At 37.6% G+C, this 23,218-nt stretch overlaps 3 protein-coding genes across 5 annotated transcripts in view; 1 reads left to right on the top strand and 2 right to left on the bottom strand.

Annotated features, from left to right (window-relative positions):
- Positions 1–22: 22 nt before the first annotated feature.
- LOC134803277 (uncharacterized) lies at positions 23–6,495 on the bottom strand. 2 transcript variants are annotated; one of them, XM_063776043.1, is made up of 6 exons: positions 6,367–6,495; positions 5,737–6,300; positions 5,044–5,613; positions 4,232–4,774; positions 623–732; positions 23–320 (listed from the first exon to the last, which is right to left on the bottom strand). In XM_063776043.1, the coding sequence occupies exons 1-6, from the start codon at positions 6,419–6,421 to the stop codon at positions 114–116; spliced, it is 2,049 nt and encodes a 682-aa protein (XP_063632113.1). In that variant the 5' UTR covers positions 6,422–6,495; the 3' UTR covers positions 23–113. The 2 variants fall into 2 exon arrangements, with proteins under 2 accessions (XP_063632113.1, XP_063632123.1); XM_063776053.1 differs by having other exon boundaries at positions 5,737–6,294; positions 6,367–6,489.
- Positions 6,496–9,813: 3,318 nt separating this feature from the next.
- Positions 9,814–11,093, top strand: LOC134799205 (small ribosomal subunit protein uS3m). Its single transcript, XM_063771597.1, has 4 exons — positions 9,814–9,924; positions 10,002–10,194; positions 10,676–10,776; positions 10,856–11,093. Exons 1-4 carry the CDS (start codon positions 9,895–9,897, stop codon positions 11,042–11,044), a joined length of 513 nt encoding a protein of 170 aa, XP_063627667.1. The 5' UTR covers positions 9,814–9,894; the 3' UTR covers positions 11,045–11,093.
- A 562-nt stretch (positions 11,094–11,655) lies between these two features.
- Positions 11,656–23,218, bottom strand: part of LOC134803332 (CCR4-NOT transcription complex subunit 6) — a 205,930-nt gene continuing 194,367 nt past the window's right edge. For both annotated transcript variants that reach the window (XM_063776129.1, XM_063776138.1), the window contains 6 exons: positions 23,036–23,190; positions 22,601–22,752; positions 21,867–22,091; positions 19,448–19,619; positions 18,841–18,980; positions 11,656–18,619 (listed from right to left, as the gene is read on the bottom strand). In XM_063776129.1, coding sequence (XP_063632199.1) covers positions 18,543–18,619; positions 18,841–18,980; positions 19,448–19,619; positions 21,867–22,091; positions 22,601–22,752; positions 23,036–23,190 — 921 coding nt within the window. In that variant the 3' untranslated portion in view covers positions 11,656–18,542. The remainder of the gene's footprint in view (positions 18,620–18,840; positions 18,981–19,447; positions 19,620–21,866; positions 22,092–22,600; positions 22,753–23,035; positions 23,191–23,218) is intronic.

Genomic DNA, 23,218 nt, shown 5'->3' with positions numbered 1-23,218 from the left:
TAGTTAAAGTCAATTAAAAGTTTGCCCCATGTAGATCTAATTTATTTTGAATAATTATTTATTTTAAAGTGGTCGTATACGCGTTATCCAATCATCATAAAGTCCAGGTGCACTTATATCGTGCAATCTCTGAGTGTATCTCGTATAAGTCGAGACAGCTGCAGGAAAGCGGGCATGGTACCGTCGGTGCTGCGCCTGGTGAGCTTCGGCAGAGTGGCGTAGACCTGCGCCAGGTCGTGCAGGGTCTCCGCTACCAGCTTCTCTAGTCCGTGCCGTGTCGATCGGTCCTTCCCCTCGATCACCAGAATCGAGGAAATAGTCTGAATAAGATGAAAACTAATTGAATAGATTGAATAACATAAAAATATCTAAACAAATCTCTAGGTTAGCTGGAAGAGATCCCTTATAGGGATAAGTTCGCATTTGTATCTTTAGTTCTGTGAATCTGTGTTGTGTAGGTACAATAAAGTGATTACCACTACTACTACTACAAATAATACGCATTCATTACATGATAAAATTAACGCCTGTCCAGATCGTAAAGGGCCTATTTGACCCGAGAGATGACTTGGCTACCATACGGCTACTTTTGTAAATATAATAAGTGACAATATCGATGTACCTTAGTCTTCCAGCTGTCAAGTATTTCTGCCAATGCGTGACCCCAGCGGTCATGTCTGTAATTTTGAATTTTATTGCGAAGCACCAGTAGATTATGATTACGGCAAATATCTGTGCAAAAAATATTTAATAAAACTGAATGAAAACCCCAGATAAAACACATTCATATTTTAGTAATAATATATCCTAACATATTATATTTATTAATAATAACTAAAAGAAGACCACACCTGGTTGCAAAGGTGCACATTATGCTCGCGGTATTCCCGCGTTGAGTAGCTATGGATGGACAGCTTCTGCACCAGAAACGACTCAGAACGGGGTTATCTACTTTTCGTCTGTGTGTATCTCAGGCACAACACACAAATTGCCTCCACCGCCAAGGAGACCAAAATTTAGTCCGATCCCAGAGGAAAGCAGTACGGAAAGCGAGTACGGATATGATGGTCGTTCTTGTCTACGTGACAGCGTGATAAAACGGTATCCGTCACTTTCAATCGCGCTCTGTTAAAAAGTGACAGATATTTTGTCACGTGGTTAAAGCCATCCATAATAGGCCTGCAGGTACCTACTTCTGGATAAAGGTTGCTGCAGACAGAGCCCAATGGAGACAGTTGGAGGAGGCCTATGCCTTACGGCACACCGAACTGAGGGATATATTATAAATAAATAAAAAATCAAGTGTAATTTATATCGTTTGGAATAAATGGCTTTATTATTACCTACTTCTGTGGCGCTCCAACGCCACTTGAGTCTCTGCCGCCGCTCTGGCTGTGCACACACACAAGACAGCTAGCTAGCTAGCTAGTCTCGCTGGGGACACACATAGCTAGTAGGAGATCCCACATATGGTCGACCTTCACCAATCTGTCTGGCGGATGAAACTATGAAAATATGAAAGAAAATATGTTCCAGAACATAAATAAATAGGGTTGCCTAAAGAAATATGGTCAAGGCTATTTTTAATAAATTTTTGAAAAAAAATTTTTTCGGCAATTTTCACCGATTTGTCTGATGAACAAAATAAGTTTCAATGGAAAGTATACAACTTACAACATAAATCAACTAGGTTGCCTATCTTTTTCCGGTCACTATTATGTGGTTGCCGCGTTTAAATAGGTGATTTTATATCGATAATTGCACTCATCTGTCTGACGCTTGAATTATACATCAAAATGATGGTAATTTTATTGCAAATACAATGGCATAGGGTTGTCTGTGAAAATCCGATCACAAACAAGGGTTGCCAGGCTTTTACTTAAAATAATAAGGGAAGACTTTTAGCAAAAACTCATAAACGGCTTAACTGATCAAGTTTGTTTTAATTTTATTTGATTGAGTTTTTTAAGCATTATTTTTATGATTTTTTTCATATTTTTTGGACAGATGATTCAAAAATTAGAAGGAAAAACCTTTTTTTTCTTTCTAAACGATTATTTCCGAAATGATTCACTGTATCAAGTAATGTTGTTTAAAGACCCATATTTATTTTGAAAGGCCTATCCAACGACACCCCACAGTATAAGGTTGAAACGCTAAAAAAATTGTCACACACATTTTGTTTCTTTCAAAGCAATTATTTCCGAAAATATTCACTTTATCAAAAAATGTTCTTCTAAAACCCCTATTCATTTTGAAAGACCTTTCCAACAACATCCCACACCATAGGGTGGACACGAAAATAAAAATCCTCACATACATTTTATTTCTTTCTAGGCGATTATTTCCTAAAATATTCACTTTATCAGAAAATGTTTTCTAAAAAACCTTATTTATTTCAAAAGACCTATCCATGTCACACTCTAGGATTGAAGCCAAAAAAATGGTCTTTTAAAATAAATAGGGTTCTTAAAAAAACATTTTTTGATAAAGTGAATATTTTAGGAAATAATCGCCTCGAAAGAAACAAAATGTACGTGAGGATTTTTTTTTCGTGTCAACCCTATGGTGTTGGATATTGTTGGAAAGGTCTTTCAAAATGAATAGGGGTTTTAGAAGAACATTTTTTGATAAAGTGAATATTTTCGGAAATAATTTTAATAGCTTTGAAAGAAAAAAAATGTGTGTGACAATTTTTTTAGCGTTTCAACCTTATAGTGTGGGGTGTCGTTGGATATGCCTTTCAAAATAAATACGGGTCTTTAAACAACATTTCTTGATACAGTGAATCATTTCGGAAATAATCGTTTAGAAAAAAAAAGGTTTTTCATTCTAAATTTTGAACCATCTGTCCAAAAATATAAAAAAATCATGAAAATAGTGCTTAAAAAACTCAATCAAATAAAATTAAAACAAACTTGATCAGTTAAGCCGTTTATGAGTTATCGCTAAAAGTCTTCCCTTCTTATTTTAAGTAAAAGCCTGGCAACCCTTATTTGTGACCGGATTTTCACAGACAACCCTATGCCATTGTATTTGCAATAAAATTACCATCATTTTGATGTATAATTCAAGCGTCAGACAGATGAGTGCAATTATCGATATAAAATCACCAATTTAAACGCGGCAACCACATAATAGTGACCGGAAAAAGATAGGCAACCTAGTTGATTTATGTTGTAAGTTGTATACTTTCCATTGAAACTTATTTTGTTCATCAGACAAATCGGTGAAAATTGCCGAAAAAAATTTTTTTTCAAAAGTTTATTAAAAATAGCCTTGACCATATTTCTTTAGGCAACCCTATTTATTTATGTTCTGGAACATATTTTCTTTCATATTTTCATAGTTTCATCTGTCAGACAGATTGGTGAAGGTAGACCATATGTGGGATCTCCTACTAGCTATGTGTGTCCCCAGCGAGACTAGCTAGCTAGCTAGCTGTCTTGTGTGTGTGCACAGCCAGAGCGGCGGCAGAGACTCAAGTGGCGTTGGAGCGCCACAGAAGTAGGTAATAATAAAGCCATTTATTCCAAACGATATAAATTACACTTGATTTTTTATTTATTTATAAAATATCCCTCAGTTCGGTGTGCCGTAAGGCATAGGCCTCCTCCAACTGTCTCCATTGGGCTCTGTCTGCAGCAACCCTTATCCAGAAGTAGGTACCTGCAGGCCTATTATGAAGAACATTTTTTGATAAAGTGAATATTTTCGGAAATAAGGATTCGGAAAGACCTGAAGCCCATGGATTATCCTACCAGCCTCATAATATCGTTCAAAAGTTTTTCAACCTGGGACTTTACTTCAGTATACTGCCATTTGTACCTGTGGTTTCAAAAGTTTAACCCTACCCATAGATAGAAAACATATGCTGGCGCGTGACTTACCTTCAAACTGCTCATTACATGACGTACCTACCTATAGTTCGTTTTTTTTAGCATTAGAAAGAACTTGAAAGAAGGTAAGCGATCTTGACATGTATTTTAATTGAAAAACGCTTTTTAATAATTAATAACTATTACTTATGAAAGCAGAAGAATATAAATGATCGTATTAGATTCATAATTGTTACATATTTGCCGTAAATTATTTTTAAAATGTGTTTTTCAATTAAAAGACACATCAAGATTGTTTAACTTATTTCTAATGCTAAAAAAACGAACTATAAGTGGATAGGTACCTATCTACGGCTCTCGGAAATTATTTATTACAGTGTCTTCCCATTTACCTATTTGACAATCTTGTTCGTCGTCTCCTTCTGGACAATCTCTTTTGCGGTTACACAAATTTTGTACTGGTACTCTTGTAGTCGAGTTTCCTTTACACGAGTACTGGGTGATGTTAGCTTTGACGGCGCAGAAACGCACGCACGCCACCGAACAATCGGCCACCAAACACTTGTCAGCCATGCAGTGACATTCGTTGGTGGGTGCGACTCTTTCGTTTCCCGTTTTCGAATACTTCATTGCTTCAACAAGTTTTCGGCTGACTGCCATTAAAGACTCATATCCAGCATCTACTTCCAAAACATTATCAGCCATATTCAACACACCGTCATAAATAGAAAATAGCCCTGAAAAGGCTTCGTCTCTCCAATGCTTTATTGCAGCCGTATCTATTTCCTCTTTCATACTCTGTGCTTGTAAGTTTTTAACCGCTTCTTGTAAGTTAATAATTTTGTTAACCTGAGGGCTAGATGCCATTTTAGAAGATAGTAATTCAATAATTGAATTGTAAATTTCTGTAGCTTTAAATTTATCTGCCCCTGCACCTGTAAGATCAATGAGAAGGTAGATAGAAACCAAGAAAAGTCTGCAGTGATTTTGATAGCCCACGCAGTGCAAGTGTTATTTTCAACGTCAAACTTCTATAAAATTATGACATAAATAACACTTGCACTGCGTGGGCTACCAAAATCGCTGCAGACTTTTCTTAATTGGTGTAACTCTAAAGCGATTTAAGTAATTCAGTATATTAGTATTTATCTAACTCAACAATCAACAACTACCTACTTTCAAAATAAAGAGAACTTCATATTACCTGTAGTGCATTCTTTCTCATCGGATTCGTCAGAGCAATCGACTTTACCATCACATACAAGATCTATAGGCACACTGCGCGCACCAACAACGGATTCGCATTGCCATTGCCACAAACTAAATCGCTGCCAACAAGTGTTATTGCACGCAGATGTGCAGTTGTTTAGTAGACAAAACTGTCCAGTACATGTACAAACTGGAGGGGCCCATGTTTTTTTATTATTTGGCACAACTTCTACATTCTCATCTAGTGACAAACCATTTCTGCGACTAATTTCTGCTTTATATTTTTCTCGGATACATAAGCCCCCTTCAAGTGCTGCTTCCACGGAACTCACTATTTGAGCAATCTCATTAACTTTTTTGAATGGCTTTCCTTTTTTCTTCTGTCCTTTAATGGGTGCAACGCTATTTAAGACTTCGAATTGTTTTTTGAGGACATTGGTCAATGTTTCCTTTCGAGTTTTCATTACAACCTTATCCACACTATTTTGTACTTCTAAGCAGTGTATAGGCAAAATGTTTTTGATTTCATTTATTAGTCGTTTAGCTTCGGAAAGTTTATTGTTGGCTGAAAAATGTAGTAATTTTATTTTAATTAAGCAGGCTATCAAATATGAGTAAGATAGGGAAGGTATGTGAACCTTCTTACATTTAAAATGTCGAACTAAAATAAGAAAAAAAGATTACTTACCATGAATTTTGCATTGTTCTTCGTCAGAATGATCTGTACAATCGTTCTCTCCATCGCACACCTGTGCTAACGATATTACATTCCCATCTTTAGTGCAGATAAATTTATCCAAATATGATATTTTTAGGCAAAGTCTTTCTTCAACACAACTACAATCACACTCATTCTCTTCGTATTTTTCACTCACGTGTGCAGCTTTTGGTTTGTCGCTTGAGTCAATGTTTGAGTAACGAGTATTTCTTAGATCATATTTTTCGAAATTTTCTGAGTCGATTGCGTTTGCAGACTCAATTTCACCTAATTTGTTTTTACTGGCTACGATTGATTTTATGCCATCCATTAGTATCTCTACGTATTTATCGCCACGTGCTCCAGTGAATTTAGAAGCCAATTTCAATTGGTTTCTTATGTTTTTCATTATTTGTGGTGTTTCTTTGAGAGAAGCATTTGCAAACGAGGACAAAGATAATGCAGTGAGTTTGTTAATTATTTTCCTTACCAATATCTGGCGACGTTCCATGGGAGATTTATCATAATTATTCTTCGTACTATTACAGTCTGAAACTATTTCGTACTAAGCATGATTAAGCCAGATATCATCAAAAATAGGAAGGTCTGATAAGCACTTACCATGAATATGAGTAGCAATAATAAACAATATTCCCGTTAAAAACCGTAATTTCATTTCTAGGTAGGTAGTTTAGTAGAGGTATCAGTATAAGGCACCGGCCGCTAATATGTACCGTTAGTACCTACTTTTTACAGATTAATCGATAGTTTTATGTCTAATTATACCAGACCCCATAAAATTAATGAAATAGGTAAAGTAAACAAGCCTTTTTTCCACTTCATTGAGAATTATTAGGTATAATTTTTCGTAGGTACCTACCTCTACAGTTCTTGTATTGGTTAAGGTGATAATTTTTTCATTTCATTTGAAATGACGCCGTGGAAATAACGTCTATTGTCATGCAGGATCTAAATAAATAACCTCACGATTTTTACACAATTTGATGTACATTGAGATTGACCATACCTTTATAGTCGTTTTATTTACTAATACCTACATCAAATTGTGTAAAAATATTTTCGCCCCTCGTCTACAATATACATACATGTATATCATACTTACTTGGTATTAAGTACCTACGACGAAAGTGTCGCAGATTTATTTATGTCATGCTGTGCATGCACTGTCATCGCTTTTAGTTCCTCAACCACTCATGTGAGTGATACTAAATAAAAAAAATACGATACAACAAATATAACGTAAAGGCTAGGTATATGTTTCCCAGTATCCCAGTGCTATGACTTGGGAACATTCACGAGTTCGCTATCTGCGGATATTAGGGAGCAGTCTTGATACACGGAAATGGAAGTGTGCTGGGCCCATAACCAGAAACAATTACATAACAGTTACATCGTTAAGTCTAACTCCCAACACAACCGTTTTTTAATGCTCTTTGCTAATGAAACGGATGATTGAGCCTGTCCGGCTTGGTCCTACATATTATTAATTTGGCTGGCCCGATGGGGCCGATGATGAAACAGCATACTTTCCAGTTTTTCTGATGGGGGTATTCGAATCTATAACTTGTATAGTAATGTTTACCCTGGCTATTACCCACTTTATCAGTAGAAAAGGCGGCGAACTACGATCGATCGATCTCTCATACAAATTATAAATGTCGCGCCTTTTTCTGCTAACAAAGTTGGCTTGCCAGAGTATAGGTTATAATAAAAGTAGATATAATTAGTTTATTTCTAACAAATCGAGTTGATAGAAAGAGACCTGCTTAATACCGGTATGCCCGATAAGTTAGCCTACGTTGGCCTCGGAGTAATTAACAATGGAGCCGCCATTAACAGGCGTTCCCCTCTATCGAAAATAGGCGGCCAATGGTCAACCACATGTCAACCATATGTATGGACTGACGTTTATCTGACATGACGTACCTATACATTTGATGTGCCCCTCCCCCGCAAAAAACGGCAGACTATTTTGTACCGAAAATTTTAGACATGGCGTCTCCGTTGGTTATATCCTCTAAGACGTTGGCCCAAGATGTGTCCCGGGCAAGGCCTATTGACTTCCTTGGAATGACGTGACCCTTCATAATTGTACATGTGTGCTCCGTTCCTAGAGGAAGATTGCCAGTAATTACCATAATAATATTTTACTACAGCAACATTGCTAGAACTGGCTTTGTCTATACGATTTCTAGGAACAAATCCAATTATTTTATCAAATATATTTTGATTTGTATTTTATGAAGTAGTCGAAGTCATATGTAAATTATTATCTATTTCAGTTTGTCTTTGTCTATGTTCATAAAATCTATGAAGGGTAGACGTGCCTCTACCCTCCATGATAAAATTAAAAAAAATCTTTGTCAATAGGCCTCTTTGATAGGCCTTGATTTGGGTCTGGCCGGTAAGAACATAGGCAAGACAAAAGTCTGTAATGTCAATGCTGTCATTAAAGTCATTTAACGCAAAAATATCAGTTTTCATATAAAACGATTTATTCACTTGAAATATATTTATTTACCTATTAATTTTAAAATAAAAACTATTCATATGTACGAGCAACATATCTAAATACGTCTTCGCACAGACTTAGTTAAATTTAAACCGCTGTAGTAAACCAGAAACAGCGATAATTTCAAGGTAAGAAATACATATATTAATCTTTAAATAAAAATGAGCGTACTAATTGCCAAATTCAAATATAATAATTTAATCTAATTATCCCCGTAAGTCCCGCGGACGCTATATCGCGTCCGAAATTTTAATCAAAATTCATCATAGATGTAAAACCTCACATTGTTAAAGCTGGTAAATTTAGACCCGGTAGCAATTAGCGACGTTAGTAATTAGGCAGTTAGATTATATTGTTTAATTTGTGACTGTTTTGTTTTAGAGAGGGAATCAGCAGATGGCTTGAGCGTGAGATAACACTATAATCCTGGGCCGTCATATGATTTCTTGGAAAAAGCTCAAAGGGCACGTATCTGCCGCATATCCAGACTAGTACCCCGGTGACCAAGAACGCTGCGCGGAGCTGTGAAGCAGAAAATGTCCGATAACCGGATAGATGTAATGACAACTTGTAACCATTTGCCATATCAATGTATGTATTCATATGTATTGCTCCTAACATATATACAGTAATCCTAATAGGAATGAAAATATTTATATCTTAATATACATTTTTGTTTATATACTTTTTTATGTATATTTGACGAATTTCTAAATATAGTACCTAATCATTACCTTTTAACGTATTTTTTTATTTATTTGTGATATGCTAATTTAAGAGCCCATCAACGTGCACATTAGCGCCGCTGCTAAATAATCGTGATTATTTAAATTTAATGACAGGTATTTAAAAAAGGGGGCCGCTACGGACTGTATTGTGTATTTAAGTATCTTTTGAATACATCAAACTACTTTTTATGTTACTGGATTCGTCAATCTACGCGTCCAAAGTTAAAACGGCCGTTTTTGTTTCGAGCTCATAGATCGACGAATCCAGCAACATAAAAACTAGTTTGGTGTATTCAAAAGGTACTTAAATACACAATACAGTCAGTAGCGGCCCCCTTTTTGAAATACCTGTCGCTAAATTTAAATAATCACGATTATTTAGCAGTGGCGCTAGTGTGCACGTTGATGGGCTCTTAAAAACCTGACCCCAACAAAAAAGAAAAAATACAAAAAGAAATTCCCTCTCCGGGATTCGAACCCAGGACCATTAGCTTCCTGAACAGGCGGGTATTAATTACTGCCAATACCCGCTAGGCTAAACGGGTTGTCAATTCTAATTACAATGGTATCCTACCAGAGCGCTAGTAGTATAAACGAACTTTTGAAAGGGACATTTTTTTGTATGGAGTTATCGTTCTTCTCCTAGTGAGTATTATATTCTTTGGTCCCGGGCGTTTACAATTTAAAGCGATCGAATCACTGATCGAATCTTTGGATCGAATACAAACACATTGTACTCAGCGTGAAAACTGATTTCTTAAATCATTCCAAACGTCAACTGTCAACTTGACATAAATGAAATGACATTTCACGTTAGGCTAATCAGAATCACATAACCTCACAAACATATAAATATTTAATAACACTAAAAAGAAACCTGTGTCCAACATGAATACATCAATTATAAAGATGTTCCAAGTAATTATCATGTTATGTATAATTTGGTGTTTAATGCGTGGTATATTTTTTAAAATATTTTCGTGCTTTGTTTTCAGTCTAAGCTAAGTTTGGGTTCTCTAGCACATCGGTCAATATTAGATTCACACTTACACACCTCTGCTGCCCTATGTCGTGTGGTGTCGGGCAAATACAGGATAACTAAGAAACGGGACAGACCTTTGACCTATGAAATGGCCAACCCTCCACATTACATTGCTCACCGAAAGTCTTGGAACTCGTGGAACACCTGTAAGTTATTACTAATAGAATGATGTGATGTGTTTACATTTAGCAGATTTATTTAATGATTAGATTTTTTTTATTTCAAGATGAAAATTACACTGAACGAACAGCCACTTTGTTTGGTAGTAACTCTTCCTTAAAGTATACTGTATACTTGGAGCTAAATCCAGAGTTAAGAATGGTTCGACATATTTATATTGACTGTAATACCCATAAATTGGTGTATTCCCATTTGTCCCTGCCGGGCACATGAGAATAAGTGCATTCATATAAATAATTCCCAAGTGTCCCTGCCTCGTGTATGGCAGCAGTCACATGGAGCAGGGACAAATGGGAATACACCCATAAATCGAAATTAATTAGTAAGGGACTAGATCTTTGTTAGGTTAATTGAAAATAATCATTCATGATACAAATCATGACAGTTTGTTTTATGGTAAAAACATATGAGTACCAACTTATAAAATATTTTTATTTTATGTTTTAGCTAGCCTTAAGGATGGCCTGCGAAAATCTGAGACAGCTGTGGAAGATGAGTTCATCCGCAGGTTCATGACGGGCACCTGGCATGGCCTTGTGTGCAGTGAGGTGTGCATTTTATTCTAAGTACTAAAATGTCACTTGCACTTTAGTCTTCACTTCACACTCGTATCACTAATTGTTGCAGGTCATTATAAAACGTCAGTTCAACCATATCAGAGTAGCAGCGATCATACGACGAGCAGTGTCCCCCACTAAGATGTATTTCCTGTTGGGCTACACCGAGGAACTGCTCTCCAATTGGCTCCAGTGCCCTGTGACTTTGGAGCTTCAGACTGTGGACAGTTTCAAGGATGTTGTGTTTAAATATATTTAAATTGGTAGTAATAATGTAGTCAATGTAAATATAGGTGTTTAGTTATAAACTTTTTGTATATTTAATTACTCCTCGAGGTAATCTAGAGTAATATATGGGGAAGTTGTGAAACTTTCAGTGCCAAGAATGACATAGAACTGAATTTGCTTAAGCCATCTAAATAGACTGGAGTCTGGACTCTAAATAGAACCAAAATGGTTTAATTTGATATCATGTGGTCATGACACTTCTCCATTAGATTCAAATGGAGCCATTACTTATGGCTCAATTTAGTGTTTGGAACATGCTTCAGCAGCTTTCGGTCGAATGTGGAATTGTACCTTATTAAGCAACAACAAAATACTCCATCATAGTCATGCCATGTATGACACACATTTTGTGGATATGGATAGGTATGGCAAATGGCAGTCAATAGGTTAACTGAAGTCGGTTAAAAATCATAACACTCTTAACCCTTTATTAGGCCGACAGTTCAAAGTGACTGAATCAAAAGTCGGTCTTACTCATTGAAAATAAAACACAAGTTTGAAGTGCCGTATGTGGGAAATATATCTCCCTCAGCCTGGTAAAGGGTTAAAAAAAGTAAAAGGTGTGTAAATGAAAATCATGCGTAAAATTCATATTCTCTTATAATTTGATTCATTCAAATATACATAATGTGTCAACAAACAGCACAGCGAGACGCGGCCCCGCTCGGGCCCGAGCCGCGACGGAACTTCTGCACATACGCTTTGTACATTTTTACACACATCCACAGGAACAGGTACTACTTGATTTTAATATTGCCTAATTTATTTGCAGGTTTCCCATGTTTTTAATTTGTAAGTAGCTTAATTGAACCACATAGATTCGGGATTAGCTTTGGGTCAGTTAGTATTGGTTATGAAATCAAGCAAAACCTGTTTAATACTGAGAGTACATATTATATTACTAACATTGCCATTTCATAAGAACAATTTTTATCTTCACAACGTCGCTCCGTCTACAATTGTCGTTGACAATGCACAATTCCGGTAGAATTTATATAATATATATTTCAGTAAGAATAGACGTACACACTATGTCAGCATTGTAAACTGTAGGTACAGTCAGCGAATTTGTAGAGGAAACAACGAATAAATGCCTAGTGTCTCTCAGGTAGAGCAGTATTGTCTATCACAGTGTCGTAAAGCATTTCTTCTTAGATTCTAGTGAGTTACACTGTTCGATCTTATCATTAAATCACCCATAACACAGTTAATAAGTAGTTAAGGTGTTTCAGAAAATATTTTTTCATTATCTTGATATTTTTAAGTCTCAAACAGTCTTTAGTCTTGAGCTTAATCGATAGGGCCTATGGAATGTCTGCCTAGATGCAACTCGGGTGATGCGTAGCTAGCGAGTCGTGTCGTGGGTGACGACGGAGGCTAGCGGTCGTTGTGGTGTGCGCAGAAGTCCAAACGGCTGACAACCGCGACGGCTCGCTCGTTGTTTAGCATTAATCGTTATGAAATAACATATTTACAAATTAAATGTACACACAACATGAAGGCTTCTTTTGGTAAATTCGAAATTTCCAAATTATACAAGCGCAAATTCGTATCGGAAGCTTCCCAGCCGACTGATAGTTTTTTTTTTAATAATACGGTTTTAGAAACTATTTACAAATAAAAAAATAACATTATTTTTACAACAAATATGTACAGTTTTAATTTCAGCACATAACTAGGTCAGTACAGTCAGCGTCGTATAGTAGGTAGCCATCAGTATTCAAATAGTTCGGTACGCCATACATATTACTGTCTATATCTTGTTTGTAAATAAATGATTATCTTGTGAATCTCACAATTACATTTTCCTCTTATATGATATCCCGAACTATTTGATACTTTGGATGCTACTATATGCCGCTGACTGTACACCAGTAAGGATATAAACCTATATACATTTTTATTCAAGCCACCTGGGGAGCTCCGGCACCTCGTTGACAGACTAAACTTGGCGCTAATCTAATAGTGATCAACTGAACAATTTTGATTTATCTAGGCAAAATGTCTGGCATTTAACCAAAAGTTTGCTATCTTTATAAAAGTTTATATTTTCAACTACACACGGCTAAAACTAGTAAGTAAAATGTCCATCAAAATTCTATTAAAATAAAGAGATCATATATGTTCAACTACAAATAAGATACACTTGTTATGATAAAGCTCTCGTTATCCGTAAGCGATACTCTCGCATTCATGTGTGTTATTTAAATGGGGAAACTTCTACTGGAAATTGCCATACGAATAATCTCTCAGACTGCACCTGTGGCTTTCCATCAGAGATGGGTCCTTATGCTTATGTTCATAAGGACTCTTCTCTAATGGAAAGCGACATATCACTAGCGGTGTTGAGTTGGTATGAATATAGGTTTCTTTCTTGACCAAAATATCACGTTAAATCACATGTTATTAAGTAAAACCTAAAAATTGTTCGGCCTTTTTTCTTAATTTCGCTCTAGCGCTTGCACAAGTGGTTTAAAAAAAATGCGAAAGCATAACTTACAACTGAACGTGGTACCAAATCGCTACTAGCAAGGCTACAATACTCGCACATGCTCTCAAACGTTGAGTCGTGAAGCCTTGCGAGCATTATTATTTACTGTAACTAATGCATCATAGTTGATTGATTTATTTGTGGCTCATCTATTATAATTATCATTGTTCAGACTACATCTACTATTATTATGCTTTTCTAGACAGAAATGAACATGTAGGTATATTGATAAATGCAAGAACACTCACTACGTAAAACCAGTTTGGAGAAGACGATTGAATTTGAAAACAGCGTTTAGATAGCAAAGGCAAAATGGAGTGTTGTGGTTGAAACCCTTCAGTTGTTATGAACTAGTTTGTGCTCCCCGATCGCTTTGCGGAAGAATTTCAACTCCAGACTTGTCTTAAACTTCTACAAGTATATTATCCATACGAGAACTAGAAGATCACCTTGATATGATTTTAAAATCTACCTGCAGGTACTTAGAAAATTATACAGCGACATTAGTAAAAATTTGATTCATATAAAACTTCATTTCACTCCATTTATCCTAAAAGTAATATTCAATATACCCTTTTCATGATTTGGCATTTATACAATTCATCCGAGAGTTATGTACAGTAGATATATCCACAGGTCCGAGGGGGTCAAACAGATCTATACACATTCACACACCCTTGAATATAAGTAGTTAGTTGTAAATCTTTTATCACTATTCGAGCATGCAGATACATCTGCTGTAGACTACAAGAGAGACGTTATTCCTATCACAATTGTGTTTTAAATTACAAAATAAATACAACAGCACCTATCTTTTGATATACATAATATGTGTAAAAACTAAAATAAAAATAAAAATGAATATTTAGGTAAGTATTACAATATTACATAATTTCGATGGAGTGAAAAATATAAGCGTAATTACTATGCAGTGGTCCAAAATGTGTTACTGGCAATGATAATATCACCATTCCGAGTATCGATATACGCTGCACAACGAGTCCGTACGCCGCGCGCATAAGCGAGAACCCTAATTATTGCTCACTCCTAACTATCCTCATTACACAAGCACATGCTTAGTATGGCCGCGCTTATCGCGTCGGTGACCACCGTACCATGCCCGCATGCCTCCTCCATATCATACTTTTATGGAAGGTCGGGAGGAATGACTGACTGACACCCTCTCTAGCTTCACGCTCAGCTCTTCGCAATCACATATATGTATATAGCTGATCCTAATAAGGAGAAATAGTTTGCGTGTTATCGATAGTTGATTTAACAGAGCTGTTATGTTTTAAAAATTCAAAGTTGGTAAGACTTAACAATCACATGTAGACTGTCGTAAAGACTAACAGGTCACAGGTAAATCGACACCAATCAAAAAGGGCATTGAAAACAAACCTCCCAGTTACACTAGTACAGATCGATTCACAAAAGCTGGCACGAATGGAATGAACGAAACATTCATTGTATGAGTGACACCCGTGTCGGTATACAGTCAGAGCCACCATTTTATTAATTAATATGTTACACACATAGATACAAGACTTTCATTCACTTATTCGTGTCACCTCTTGTAAATCGACATGTAAGAGTTGCTAGGCGAATAGCGAGTTTACACAATCGCATCGTCTCACGAGTGTGTAACTGCGGGGTTAGGTCTTCTATATCAACAAATACACTCACTTCACAAAAATTTAAAACATTCATACAATCATTTGTACTACTCCAGTATGTTCCCTTCTAGGTGTATAAAACGAAAAGGCGCATTGCCTCGCGACACGCCCTGCTTTAAACATAGACGATGTAATAAATAAAACCTAATTTAAAATTGCAACATATGTAATTTCGATTAAGACCAAATTGAGTGAAAAAATACTGACGAGTTTTGACTTTGACAACAAGTTAAAATTGTGATTGGCCCGTCGAAGTATATTACAGCTAAGGCCAGGTTTTACCTGTCAATCCTACAAATAGTGTCAAATTCTTGTTTTTTTTTTCATAATTATATTTTATCGCCTGGATGGATTTAAAGAGCTAGCCTTTAAGGTATATTTCAAAGAACAAAACTAGAGACAGGTAAAACCTATGCTGGCGCCATCTATTACAAGTGCGACAGAGAGGCAACACGTCGAACGTGGTTCGCGGTAGGCCCTCTGTTTTAGGGAGTGCCTACCTACATTGTTAGTATGGGCTCTTAATTTCGTGAAGAAATTGCATGAAATTTGGTCACATGCAGAATAGCTACTATATATTGACTTAAAACTAAGGGGACGTGTCGAGAGGCAAAGACGCCTCAAGAGGGACATTTTAGAAAATGCACTTATCATATTAATCTATTCTCCGCTTACATAGAGGTCTATAGAATACCAAGGAAGGGGGTAGATGGGCTAAAAATATATTAAACATAGTCTCGCTGAGAAGTTTGTTGGTACACACAATGCGACATTAACCTAATGATCGCCCGCCGCTTTGTTCTGAGCCGCCAACTCACGTCAACGAATGCCCTACCTTGCTACAACCGGCACACTTCGCTCTCTACAGTTCCATCTCTCCACTACAGTCCGTGAGACAGCTATACCGTGCGTCGTCGTTGCGCCGACGCCCATATATGTTCTTGGTTCTCTATACCTCTAGCGTCGAATGATGATTCCTATGACAGTTCGTTATTATATGGAGTAGCCGTCACATAAATGTTTGTTTGTAGACATTTGGAATATAGCACATTAATTTATTTATAAAAGAAATATTTATGTAATAAAAAAACGATTAAAAACACATTTCTTTGATTATTTTTTAAATTACGCCCAACCGAAAGAGACTTGAAGGAACTGTCATATGGACCATCATTCGAAGCGAGAGGTATAATTTGAATATAACCAAAGATTTATTGATTGTAATAGAGAGGTCCAGTCTAAGAAAATATCGTGCACCCTAGTTTATCAGCCGAAACAGATGGCGCTGTACTACGCATATTTTTTGTGGTCACTGAATTGTCTAACATCTAGTTTTGACAGCCAAAATTATAGTATATGTATGGAACCGTACATCGCCATCATCATGGTCTGACAAATTCGAAGCTCGAATTTGTATTAGACTTTACACATGTAACACAATCAATGGATCTTTGATATAACTTTCTATTCAACAATTGTTGTAAATAGCTTCTAAAACATTATATCGATTCCAGATCACGAAACGTTAATTTTTAGTTTTAATCCTGTAGATCACCAAACTGGCCTACAGTGCGTCGTATAATATTACTAACAACTATGTTTTTATTAATTTGAGACACTGTTACGTTTAAGCTGTTAGCAATATTGTACTTGCACTTTACAGGAGAAGCTTTTTACATAAATTTGATTCTAATTTCGTTTATGAATTGAAAACCCGACGTATTTTAATCTTAATAAAAATTACTTATATTTAACCCCTTTTTAAGACTTAGGTATAGATGTCTCAAAGATTTTTATACAAATAGAAAGGAAGTCCCGCGAACGTTTCCCGTCTCCCTTTCTACTCGCTACTAACTCATACACACATACACTGCGATGCATGACCAGAATACAAATATTATCTAAATAATATACAGTGGAGGAATTAAAAGTATTTTATAACTAACAATGGTAAATGGACGTTTGACGACACACGCCCACTCGGCAACGTCAAAATGGTTAAAATTACACACCTCACATTAGTCTTATCGTAACTTCATTTAAAAATTAATATATTTCTCGAGCCATTCCTCGACTGTATAATATGTAACATCGAAAAACCTAAGCTTATCCGCCACAGATTATCACTATTGAAAAAATATTCTTCATGTACCATTTACATTATTTCATCATAAATATTCATTGACACAATAAGCGTAGGTCTGATTTATTTCATTGATTACGTTTTTAATAGAATCGTCAAAATTAGCACTACTTAACATCTGATTTGTAGATGATTCTACAGACAAAAAATCCACGTACTAAATAATAATATGCATTGCATACGATTGCAGTGTACGCTCGGTACACGTCATAGCCAAATTAATAATAAGAAGCACGTAGTATGCGACATATCGTAGACTCGGTTTTGACACCTAAAAGGTACTAATTGTTAAGGATAACACTCCACAAAGCCATGTTTTGTAGTAATTGGATTGTCAGATGTTAACCCGTGACAACTCAGCTACTGCAAAATGTACGACGATGTGCGCGCTACCTACTTCAATAAAATTGTCAATACCGAGCCGATGTAGTGCCTCACCTCGCGCAACTCATTACTTACTTGACTACCTCACACGTCGACACGCGGAATACATTGCACAGATAGTTCGCTCCTCTCTGATCCGAGCCGCCAAATAACATGTCACGAACGTCCAACTACCACATTTACCTGTACAAACGTCACCGTCTAAGCGGATAAAACGAGCACAGCTACAACAAAATGTACTACTACACTAAAATCGTCACTCGACGGGGAGGAACATCAGGGAGCAGCGAAACACGGCACATTAATTAGTGCCTAGCGAAATTCGCGTGGATTATAAAACGAAATACATAAGCTCGGCCGATCCCTCGCGCTCAACAGAAGCGCTATAATATATTAATAAATAAACAAATTCATCAGGTGATAACGATCGTCTCGTTGAACATGATCGTCCGGCAACATTCACTTACACCCGGCCCACCTCGCACCTAATTATAAGTAAAATACACAGTCGGAGACTTTATATTTTAGGATCGGTTGTCTAAGTTTAGGAAATCTGCGAACGAAAAAAAAATATCGTGCAAATGTTAGAAAATCACGATCGAACCGAACCCACGTAGATAAAATCTTATAACTGCTAAAAACTTAAAATATGAATCGTGGCAGAGTATCCTCGGGCCGTCGTGTTGTGCTAGCGCTGGTGTGGCGGGTGTGGCGGGTGCGGCGGCGACGAGGAGGCGGCTGTGGCGCGGCGGCGGCGGGCGCGCGGCGACGCGTGCTACCTGCGCCCGATCAGACCGTTGGAGTTGCCGCTCGCCGGACACATCTCCAGCTCCACCAGCAGGGGGAAGTGATCTGGAATATCACCGATCGACGAATCAATGTTATGTCGGCTGTATACACTCGGCGAGAGGCACTCGCCGAGAGGCACAGGCGAGAGGCTCTCGACGATAGCACACCGTTTTGTTCGCGAGGACATTTTGCTACGATTATATAAGTTCTTCCTAGCAAAATTAACTATGGATTACTGCTGAAGAAATTTCTATACGGTAAAATAGGATACGGTGAGGGCTCACCTGAGGGTATGTGCGGATGTGGGCAGCCGACCACCTTGTGTTCCCGGAACCAGTCCTGCGATAATGGGCCCAGCAGCCCCAGCGGCGTCATCGACTGCTTCGAGTAGAATATGTAGTCGATTATACCCTTGAAGTCAAATCTGAAAACGAAACAATACAAAACTTTATTCACTTTGTGTTTTATGTAACCGGGCGGTATCAAGTTATAATTATGTCAAGTTTATAATGATAGATATAAAGCAATGCTTAGTCACTACTATGAACGACTTAAGTAGATAAGTAAGTGTTGAGATTCATCATTCACTGGCGCAGTCGGCAGGATAAAAGTAGTAAACTTTATATATAATTATGTTCCTATGTATATAAAATAAAACCTTGTTTCTGTAATACACCTTCATAGAGTCGGATCAAGCTTCGTCTGCACAGACTTTGCTATGACGAAGTGTGGAGGTATCGCCAAAAAGGTCAAATTCTTATGAAAATATGACATTTATTACGACACTGCGAAGCTAAAGTACTTAATGGTGGGCGATATTCTCGATTCCATCAAACTAAAAGCTTGTCGTGGCGTGGGCGAGCGTTGTTCTTAACTTATTCCAACACTCACGTGTAGTTGGTGTAGGGCATGATGTCCTCGCTGTAGGCGGAGGCCAGTTTGAAGTTGTGCGTGAACTCGTGCTCGGAGCCCGGCATGCGGCGCAGCGATGTGGCGTACCCCAGCGCCTTGAAGTCGCGGTGCTCCGACGACACGCGCCCGGCCGATAGGAACTCCACAACGCCTGAAACGTAGAGAACGAATAATTTATAGTCAATGACGCTGATTGATGTTTAGATTTTTTGGTTTTCCCGAATTTTTAGAGTTCCATGCCCCAAAAAGAAAAAAAAAAACATAACCCTAATAGGATCACTCGTGTGTCTGTCTGTCGGCCCCCTTTCCGCCCATCTTCGAGTCTAATGGGACTATTTTTTGTTGAAATAAGAGCCGGCTGGTTTTTTATATCTTAATTAATAGTGACAATGTACCTACTCTTGTTAAATTCAAGTCGCTGACATTCAAAGCCCACCAATACTTGAAATCATGTCAGTCATTGTCAATACTTGAAAATCCGTAAAATGTTCGGATCTCTTTTTGATTTTCTCAATTTTCCCCACTAAAAACTTTTAAGGCACAAATCTCCAAGGAAAGTTTTAAGTAGACCAAATTTGCATGAACTTGCTGATTAATTATCATCAAATGCCTAGCTGTCGCCTCGATAAAAACAGCGTAAATTGCACCCAAACAGTTGATTGCACGTACGTATCTTCAAATAACCCTCAAGAACAAGTAAGCAAGATGAAATTTAGAATTTCCATTCAAATGAGAGTGCAATAAATCGAAACTAACGCGGCCAACATACCAATAAATCTAATTGCTTTAGAATCAAAGCGTCGAAGCAAACACCATTATCTAAGTAATGTAGAAATACGTTAAAAGCGAACCGTCCTTAGCGGTCACGGCGGCGGCGCGCTCCGAAATCGTTAATTTATTTCCAAGTGACGGACAAACAAGCCCATTGCCGAGAAAACCGTTAATTGGTCTGTTTGTCTCGAGGATCTGACCCGTCTAATTCGAACTAAGCACTATGTATTGTCCCACCGTTGAAAACTAGGTCGTGAATATCTTAAGACGCTAAACTAGCCTCATTTGTTAATTAGATTCAACTTTAACAAATTGTGTCCTTATTATAATCAATATATTATATTAAGGAAATCCAGTTAACTGGAGGAGGAAATATAATTTTGCTCACATAATACATATTTTTCCTCATTCATAAAATAAAGACGGATTGATATACACATGAATTTGTATGAGTAAACGTAACTGTCCTGCTTCCAGTTTGTTTGATTAGGTAGATTGACATGTATTTTAGCATAATCAAGCTAGAAAGTTTTATGGCGTTATTCATAAACGCGATACTGGCCTGTTTTAGCTATGAATCGTTTGTCTTTATCTGTCAATTTGACTTATGTATTCATAAGAAAGGGATAAAACATAATTTAACTAAATCAGGCCTGTAAAGAGGCACACGAGAGGCAATAAAGCTGAATTTAATAGTGTCTAAGCATAAATATGCAGGGTTTAAGGGTAGCTTTAGGTACGCTGCCTCAAAAGTATGGAACAATATACCACCACCTTGATTACATTTAAAAAACACTGCAAACGCTTAATATTTAATAAACAACAGGAAATGGCAAATGTACGTACCTAGGTACAAAAAAAAAATAATTAAAAAAAAATGGATACAAGTCTACAAGATTTTCGGCACTTTGTTATTTATTTACTTATATAAATTGAAGTTTATTTTGGCCATTTTTCCGTTAGTTGCTAAGTCTAAGTATTGTATTTGTGTTGTGTAGATGTTAAGTACGGAGCTAATTTAATTTATTTTAATTGGTAACCTGGTCTGGGCTGAAAAACAGCGCTGCAGTGTCACTCATGCTGAGTTGATACTGGCAGCATTATGCTGACGCCCAAACCATTTGTCACAGCATATGGTTAATAATTAAGTTACAATAAATAGTCTGGTTAAGATTTTAGATAATAGGTATAATGTTTATAGGTTAAGTAACTTCTTTATTTTTTTTTAATATTCTGTGTTCTGTATTCGCTGTTGTGGCAATAAATACATCTTCTTTCTTTCTTTCTTTTAAAGTTTTTAATATTTTCATTTTTGTTTAAATTTTATGAATAAGGGGGTTAGTCCTGGCGGGCCTGTCACTTTTAATTAGCAATTTGTTACTTGTCAAGTTTGGTACTATGTGAAAATAAGCAAGTATGTATGTAGTGGATAGTTACCGCTGTCAGGCAACGGAAGTCCCCGCATAGCAACAGCTGCACGTTGTCGCGCTGGCCCGCCAGCCGCAGCGTGCGCGCCGAGTCGTCCAGCATGCTGCGCAGCTCATTGCTCAGCATCATCGTCTGGATCAGCCTCACGTGGAGGAGCTCCTGGAGCTCATGTGACAATAAGCAAGTAGTGGATAGTTACCGCTGTCAGGCAACGAGTTGAAGTCTCCGCAGAGCAGCAGCTGCACGTTGTCGCGATGGCCCGCCAGCCGCAGCGTGCGCGCCGAGTCGTCCAGGATGCTGCGCAGCTCGTTGCTTAGCATCATCGTCTGGATCAGCTTCACGTCGCAGAACTCGGGGTCCCAGTGGATGTGTGCCGTGCATACTAGAATTGGCTGCCCGAGCATCGACGAGTCCGTTGGTATGCCTGTCAATTATTTATTTATTTAATAAGTATATAATTTAGAGTTTACGCAGGTGACCTCTCCTCCTCTCCGTACACTCAGTATACGTTGGCGCATGTTGTTTTGTATATAAGAGTGTGTTATATACGTGATCGACGTAAAGCATTCATCCCATAATAACCATAATAATTTTAAGGGCTAACCAACTTTATCTTTTCGCGCTTTAACATCGGCTGTCTTCAAGATCGACGGCCGATATTAATGTAGAAACGAAAGTGACCAATGTTTTAACATTAAAAACCTAAAGTTGCCTGGGGCAGGACTTGTCTGGACCTGTCAGGAGCTGTCCCCAGGACGCTTGCTGCGTTTGAATGGATTTTTAGGTTTTTAAAGTTTGCTTGTCATTATCTTGTGAATTTACTTTTGTACGTAATAAAAATGTTTTAACCACATAGATAAACGTTAACTTTAAACCGATGAACTAGAGCAGGCCAGACCATCAATAGTAGGTATTGAAGTGGAAGGTGCTCACCATTCTCCCAAGCCGCTTCTTTGGTCTTGAGCAGCGCAGCCAAACCGATGTTGTCCTTGGGCATGACGCGGTTCAACATGTTGTCCGAGCCCTCGCTGTTAGCCATCGCGAGCTGGTTGAATTCGATTAGGTGCTCTTTTACTAACGCGAATCTGCAAAAAAAATTTCAAGATCTTTAAGAAATATATCCTGCTTATTATTTTCACAAGTAAATTGTATATTTTACTATGTAAGCCACCCTACACTAACGTCTTCCAAGGGTGGCGTCTAGTCAACTCTACGGCTGCTGCTCGACGCACCCATGGCGCAACTGCGCAGTGACGCCATTTCCAGCAGCCATAGAGTTGACTGGATGCCGACGCTCGGGAGACGTTAGTGTGGGGTGGCTCTAAGGATCCATAATTAATATAACGAATAAATGCACTCATCACGTACTTTGCAGATCTGAAGAAGATGGCACAACCATCGACGTATTTCCTCTCCGACTCGGACATGGTCTTTGCTCGCGATTTTGGTGAGAATATGCCATCGTAACCGTCGCTTTTAAGCTCTGGTAGGAAGAAATTGTAAAATTGGTCGGTTTCTACTTCCTGCAAACACAGTAATGGTTTAGGTATG

This window comes from Cydia splendana, chromosome 2 (assembly GCF_910591565.1).
Source record: "Cydia splendana chromosome 2, ilCydSple1.2, whole genome shotgun sequence".
Taxonomy (NCBI): domain Eukaryota; kingdom Metazoa; phylum Arthropoda; class Insecta; order Lepidoptera; family Tortricidae; genus Cydia; species Cydia splendana.
The sequence above is the reverse complement of the archived record's forward strand: the minus strand, read 5'-3'. Positions and strand labels throughout refer to the sequence as shown.